The 8,144-nt window shown below is 25.0% G+C and overlaps 1 protein-coding gene across 1 annotated transcript; it reads left to right on the top strand.

The window, feature by feature from the left end:
• Positions 1-4,091: 4,091 nt before the first annotated feature.
• Positions 4,092-6,072, top strand: LOC126907771 (uncharacterized). Its single transcript, XM_050689357.1, has 2 exons — positions 4,092-5,587; positions 5,789-6,072. Exons 1-2 carry the CDS (start codon positions 4,123-4,125, stop codon positions 6,022-6,024), a joined length of 1,701 nt encoding a protein of 566 aa, XP_050545314.1. The 5' UTR covers positions 4,092-4,122; the 3' UTR covers positions 6,025-6,072.
• Positions 6,073-8,144: the final 2,072 nt, after the last annotated feature.

Below are 8,144 nucleotides of genomic sequence, written 5' to 3'. Positions count from 1 at the left end.
GGTCTTGTTAAAAAAATGTCAGTGATTTATAAAATATTAGAGAAAATATCAGTTTTTCATCGATTGTGAAAACTTTGATTGTTAGGACATACGTCCTNATTTACTTTACATTACATTAATTTTAAAATAATTATTACAGACAACAAAACCAAATAATAAACTTTCCAATAATAAAATTAATAATAAAAAAAAAATAAAATTGGAAAATAGTAAAAACACAAAAAAAAAATGGTAACACAGTATCGACGTGGCATAGATGAGACAAGTACAGGTGATATCTCACATAATTATAATCACTATCATAAGAATCGCTTCGATGCTAATTTGCAGGTCTCAATACCGTCATAGTTGTACATCAAACCTAAAAAAAAAAAAAAAGTTTTTAAAAATATCACTCAATAGAGTCTATTATAAAATNAAACCTAAAAAAAAAAAAAAGTTTTTAAAAATATCACTCAATAGAGTCTATTATAAAATTTGATTATAATTGTAAAAATTGTTTGTTATTTTCTGATTTTCTAGATAATAAAACTGTTATATTTTTATATAATATCGAGCTTAATGACAAAAACCAAATGATAAATTTAATACTTAAATTTCAAACACATTCTACTGAAAAATTTGATTTTTTTTTATTGCAATTTTTATATTTTCGATTTGCAAAATGGTAAATGCTAGAGCAAAGTTTTCAGCATCATTCTATAATGTTATCTGATATATGTACTGAACTACTGTACATTCAACTGTAATGAGGCATTACAATTGAATCGGTCATTTCAAAAACGATATAAGTCATCAATTTTTTAATTATGACTTTTTGTCAAATTTTATAATTATATACCTGGTTACGTATTCTGTATAAAAATACATTTGTCAGACTTATATTTAATACAAAATTTACTATAAGAAACTAGAATCACTGTAAAAACTACACAAGTCATTGACTTATTATTATACATCACACGTTTCTTTTATCAGTACCATCATAATAGAATATTAATATTGTAGATATCAACCATGATAACAATAAAACGTTAATACTTTTAAAAATAAACGGTCAGACGTTCAAAAGATAGGCAGGATGTTATGGCCATTACTTTTGATTTTATGCAAAATTTACCCCTACCAAACATACCAGTACAAGACATTTTTTATTTAAGACAATTATGAGTGAATGGTTTTGGGATTAAAAATTTGAAAACTGAAGAATCTACATTTTACATGTACCATGAGGGTGAAACTTGCAAGGAGTCCAACGATGTGTGCTCTATGTTATTGAATTATATAAATAATAATATTAATTCAAATATAAAAGAATTATACTTGTTTTGTGATGGTTGTCCGGGCCAAAATAAAAATAATACCGTTTTACGATTTTTGCTAGCATTGACAAATAGTCAACGATTTGAAAGGATTTACCACTTTTTCCCACTAAGATGTCATACATTTTTACCTAACGATCAGGATTTTGGAGTTATAAAAAAAACATAAGAAAGAGTGATTGTATATATGTGCCAGATGAATATATTAAAATAGTGAATGCAAGCAGAGAAAAGTTCAAAGTAATAATGTTTCAGACGGATCAAGTTTACGACTTTAAAAAATGGTGGTTATCATACTACAAAAATACATGTTTATCTGTTGAGACAATAGGAAAAAAATTTTCTAAGGACCAAAAGCAATCCTTTACCCCATCTACATACATGATTTTCGATTATAATACACAATATAAAGGTATTGTATTCACACATAATTTTATCGATAGGTTATCAAAACACGCATTTAAACTATTAAAATTAACAATAAATAATATAGCATTGCTAACCGCCAAGGTGTATAATAATGAAGTGCCAATAAACCCCCATAAAATTGAAAACTTAAAACAAGTTAAAGATAGTTTAATCGAGAAGCATAGGTTATTTTATGAAGAAATATATAAATGACCAACTGCTGATGAACAAAATATGGAAGCTGAAAATGTAGAACTTGATGTGGAATATGATTACGTATCATGACAGTTTTCAAAATATTATGTATTAACGTATTTTTTATTTTTGTTAAGTTTTGATCAGTTGTTTTTAAATTTTGTTACTTTTTGTAAAGTTAAAAATAGGTAAGTTTTGTTTATTTAAAATAAAAACTATTTAATTAAAAAAAATTATTTCAGCTAGTGTAAAAATATTATTAACATTACTGTGTTTATCTATTTTATTTTGTTTCTTGACTTAGATTGTATATTATAAATTTCTATTGACTGCAAAAACAACATAAGTCAAATATGTTTTATCTGAATTTTATGCATTTTGGTAAAAGTTAGATAATTTAAAACTATGAATTATAAATATCAGAGACCTTAAAAATAAATTTGTAAATATGTATAAGTGAAAAAAAAGTCGAATTTCTGAAGTAATTGAGTTTTTTTTTGGTTCTTGAAAAATTTGAATTTAATGACTTATGCCGTTTTTGAAATGACCGATTCAATTATATTGACCCATTACTTCACAAAAAAGATCCACCACAGATACATGAGAATAACAAGAGTGCTGATTCTGTTTTAAAATTGAATGTTAAAAATAATCATTTAAAAAAAAAATTATTACAAAAATTTTAATTTGAAAATTACGTTTTATAAGTCAAGTAAAAGTATTAATAAAATGTCTTAAGAATCTGTAGAAAATCATGTATTTTTGCACTAAGAATTACTGTTACATCGCCGAGGTAGTATCGTATATAGAAGAGTTAAAATCAGGGCCGGATTTGCCCAAAAAGCGCCCCTAGGCTAATAAGGAACAATCGCCACTTTTTAGAACACGGATAGAATGAGAGCTAGCTGATTACCCCCTCCCAATTTACTTAAAAATTTGTATTTTCTAATATATAATGTATAGTTACTTTAAAAGTATTTAAAAGTCAACGTAAAAAAATTATGTACTGCAATTTTGTAGTTTAAATTATGATGATAAAAAAATCAATCGTGCATAAATTATAGTTAATGAATAATAATAAAAATAATAATTATATTTTTATTCTGTTAATAAACGGTTAATTTAGTAAATACAATTGTCAACTTTTAATGTAAACAACAAAAATGTGCACCGTTATAAAAAATAAGGAACATTAATTAATAGTACGTTTAGCGTTTCCTTGATTTGGTTGCTCGACACAATTTATACGACCGTCGTCGCCGATTATTATTTTAGATAATGTATACCGTCGTGCCGTAGCTACCCTACCCAATCACATTATATATTTAATACATATTATGTATATATATATATATATTGTAAAAAATATTCCGTGCTATTTTTATAATTTTACAACAACGAGCAACTAATTTACCAAAATAACTACATTAATTCTAGTAGATGGAAAATTAAATTCGCAGAAATGAATAATATCTAAAAAAAAGTCAAGGGGCGCTACGGCCGGCAAGCCCCTTCAAGTTGTGGTGCCCTTAAGCTATAGTCTAGTCCTAAATCCAGCCCTGGTTAAAATGACACTTTTGCCTTTCCGTATTTTGACTGATGGAGCAACTGACAACCTGTCGCCACAATTAGAATTTTACTAATAAAAATGTTTTCAAATGATACATTATTATTGTGTTACATATATAAATTTTCTCATCGAAAGGGAAATGAGACAAAACATATATTTTTAATGATGTCATCTTTAGGCTAACACATTATTTATTAGATAGAGACTCATTAATTTTAGGCATGTTTATGTTATTCATGAATATTGTGAGCAATTTTACACCTGATCTACTCCCATAAAGTGCTAATGGTTCCAAGAATATTCTCCAAATCTTCGATGCATTCTAAGATTATTTTGCGTTATTTACGAATATTCTTTTTAATTTATTTGAAATTATTCTTATTTAATAAAATTAAAACAAATTTTTTTAAGTATTAAAATGATTTTCATAAGATATATTTATGTATGACTTTAAAAACAGTTAAACAAATAGTCAAAAATACAACTATTTGCGACATGGTAAATAATAAAATAAAAATTAATTTTAAAATATCTAAAGTAGCTTCTAAAATTACAGGAAAATACTTAGACTAAATCTTATTCATTAGTATTAATGTTTTATTATTATTCATGTTAATAGGATAAAAAATGATTTCAATTAAAATGATATTATTATTCCACATTCATTTAACGCTTGGTGTATCTTTTACAAATATTCAGTGTAACTTTATCATGTATATGTTAAATGTTTTTAATCATAATAATCGATATTTAGTTGAAATAAGTGAAAACAAAGAGAAATATGATGTGCATAGTTTAAATAAGTATGGCAACGCAATAAAAAATCATGGCGAAATCGTACTAGTAATGTTAGATGTTTTAAGGAATACTAATAAAAATATATACTCGACAGAATTGATGTCGGTCAATTTTTACTTAAATAACGTATCCGAATATGTAGATTTTTATGCAAAAAATAATGACGGAATATATGATTTTTCCGATCAAACTTTAAGTATCCTTAAAGGTTACAAAATGTTTCATGAATTTTTTTTAGAACAGTTTAAGAAGACGATATTAAAATTTTGCAAAAATGTGATTTATGATCAAATATTTATTTATTGTCCTGATTACAACGAATCAGGAGAATATACTCCCGAAAATTTTCAATATGTTGCAAAAAAACTTAAAAATCGATTAATACAAACTGATAAACTACAAAACAACACTGATGGTTATATAAAAAAATTAGAACACAGTAAAATATATTTTGCTTTTAAAAAAGCTTTTATAAAGTCTAAATACTGGGAAATTTTACCAAAAAATTTATTATATTATGACTTAATGATCAGAAATCGTGAAATTTCTGAAAAAGAAATGATGAGAAGTTCTCAGGATAAACAAAATCCATTGTTAATAAACGAACGGAATAAAAATGTTTTAGATATAATTCGATTTGCACCACTCGCCATATTTTGTCCTAATAATAGTCGTTTGACACTTTATGATGTATTTAGATACATCAAATATAATTTTTATAGAAAAGATATAGAAGTATTTCATACACTTATACTAACAGCAACATTTCGTCCTATTGCTGTACTTGTAAGACTCTTTATCAGAATTCTTAATTCATCAACATACATTTACGATTTCTATGATAACCAAAAAGAATCTTTAAAATTCTATACAAATATTATTTCTGCTGGTAAAAGAATAATTGAATGTTTTCAACATTTTGTCAATATGAATCTATTTGGTGACAATCCCACTGACGTTTTTTATAAATTTTTAATTACAACTTCTCAATCCTTAAATTATTTTATTAATAAAAATAAATCAAATCTCACATCATTGACCACGGAACTAATGCATTCATTAAAAATATTTTTGTATTATAACAAAATTGACTTTATTGATTTATCTGGGATCACTACAAAAGACATTATCAATAATATGTTTAATGAATTAGAAGTTGAACTGAAACAAGTAGAAGAATTACTAACAAAGTTAGACCTTCATAAGGAAATGTTTAAAGTCATTACAAAAACTTTTAATATTAATCACATATTAGATAAAAGTTACACGCATGTTTTTAATAAATATGTATTACGTAAGTAAATTTTATATTATCTGCTCTTAAATATTATAAAAAACACAAACAATCTAATTCAAAATTGTTTATATATTTATTTTTCAAATATTGTTTGAACCTATTTCTATATCAAAATTATCATTTTAATATTCATTATTAAATAATACATTATTATATGTATCATATAAAAATGAAAGTACAATTATCTTTTATTTTTAGGTGAGTTATGTAATCCTGAAGATATTTACACATTATTATATAAATTCAACGATGATTATAACAAACAGATTGGTGAAGTTGAGGATAAAAGTTCACTTATTGATGATGAAAATAGAAACAAAATTATTATGCATCAAAATCATCCTGCAAAAAGTATAAATAATAGTGATAAATACGAATTAAATAATTGCAATTTTTATCCTAAATACTTGATAGATTACATATTGTACATATAAATTGTGTCAAATTTTAATATTTCTGAATAAAGTTTCCGATTTCTATTTCGACCAAAGTTAAAAAATATTAGTTTTACTATAACGGGTGGTTTTTTTTTTTATAAAAAAAAATTGATACTCTTTTTTAGCTCCATTGGACCGATTTCTTTTACACCGAATTCATTTGGATTTTTGCCTTCTAATAAGATTTTATTTAAAAGTTCCTTTAACTATTTTATGCCAACACCGCCTAATATTTTCCATATATATATACAGGGTGTTTTTTTATCATAACCCACTCAATTACTTGCAAAATAATAATATTTTTTAATTATCTTTAGTTACACATTATTCTTGAATTTTTAACTATGTAATACTTTTTAAGTTCATCCCTTATGCCTTGGAAGGGGGTCAACTTTGTTTTTTTAAATGGTATCGCATATTTTTAATTTAATAAAATATTTGAGTTTTTAATTTAATAGTAAATGGCATTTGAATTTTTAATATAACTTAATTCGTTTATTAGATATAATCATTTAAAGTTTCAAATTTTTGAATTAATATACAGGTATAATACACAAGGGATTACAAATACAGGTAGCTAATTGGTTTTTTATAACATCGATATTAGCAGGTACACAGCATTGTTATTATCAATTGTAGTAAGGCACATTGTTATGAGTTTATAAATACACTAACTGACAATACAGAAAGTATATCTATTGATAATCATAATTGATAATAAACAATCCGTGACTGAGACAGCAATGTCATAAAAATCCAATTAGCTACCTGTATTTACAATCCCATGTGTATTATACATGTATATTAACTCAAAATTTTGAAACTTTAAATGTTTATATCTAATAAGCTAATAAAGTTATATTAAAAATTCAAATGCCATTTACTATTAAATTAAAAACTCAAACATTTTATTAAATTAAAAATATGTGTTACCATTTAAAAAAACCAAGTTGACCCCCCTCCAAGGCATAAGGGATGAACTTAAAAAGTATTACATAGTTAAAAACTCAAGAATAATGTGTAACTAAAGATAATAAAAAAAAAAAATGTTTAAATTATTATTATTCTGCAAGTAATTAAGTGGGTTATGATAAAAAAATCACCCTTTATATATATGTATCCTTATTTTTTGTTAAATTGACACTGTACTATATAATTTTACTGTAAGAGGGAATGAAAATAATAAGATAGTCGACATTTAGAGATTATATTATTATAAACATTCAGTTTATTAAGATACAATAAAATTAATAAATCGTAGACATAATAAAGTTTCTAACAAGTACATAAAATACAAGAAATAAAAAAAAAAAATTATATAAGAATATGATTAAGGAATACGAATCTTGAATAATAAAATTATCAGTTTACAAAAATATACATCTTAAGCTAACATAAATATAGTAATATCAATAAAATGAAATATTTAAGGTTTTTTCTAAAAATATTAGTAAATCGTACAAATAAACAACAAAATATGATCGACTGACTGTTCAATTTATTATTTAAAATTATAAAATAATATATAAGATTATATATATACACCAAGATATATATGATGGCACTTGTACTAGGGTAAAAAGCGTAGGAGGAGTATCAGAAGGTTTTCGGATAAGAGTAGGAGTGCACCTAGTTTCTGCTTTAAGCCCTTACTTATTTTCTATAGTAATGGATGAAATTACTAGAAAAATACAAGGAGAGGTGCCGTGGTGCATGTTGTTTGCTGACGACATAGTGTTAATAGGAGAAAATAGGAAGAAAATTAATCAAAGGCTAGAGGTATGGAGATCAGCTCTTGAAGAAAATGGTTTAAGAATAAGTAGAAGTAAGACAGAGTATATAGGGTACGAATTTGACAGAGGAGAACACGATGTAGATGAAATAAGGAGATCAGTGATATTTAATTAATTAATTATTTTAGATCGTGTCAAGTGGAAGTTTAAGATAAGGGTGGCCTACCCCAAGTAGTTGGGATTAAGGTGAGGAAGAAAAAGAAGAAGAAGATTTTAACTAAAAAAACTAATAAAAAACAAGTTGTTAAAAAGATTTACTCAATAGAGAAGAGATGGCAAACCTATGACATGCGTGTCACAGAGTGACACACGCAACTGTGTAAA

This window comes from Daktulosphaira vitifoliae, unplaced genomic scaffold, assembly GCF_025091365.1.
Source record: "Daktulosphaira vitifoliae isolate Bord-2020 unplaced genomic scaffold, ASM2509136v1 Scaffold_5, whole genome shotgun sequence".
In the NCBI taxonomy this organism is placed as follows: domain Eukaryota; kingdom Metazoa; phylum Arthropoda; class Insecta; order Hemiptera; family Phylloxeridae; genus Daktulosphaira; species Daktulosphaira vitifoliae.
This window is presented reverse-complemented; position numbering and strand designations above follow the sequence as displayed.

Excerpts from the sequence above, each read along its gene's own strand:
- LOC126907771 (XM_050689357.1), top strand. The coding sequence starts at position 4,123 with ATGATTTCAATTAAAATGATATTATTATTCCACATTCATTTAACGCTT. Across the intron at positions 5,588-5,788 it reads TTTTAATAAATATGTATTAC|GTGAGTTATGTAATCCTGAA; the intron begins GTAAGTAAATTT and ends TTTTATTTTTAG.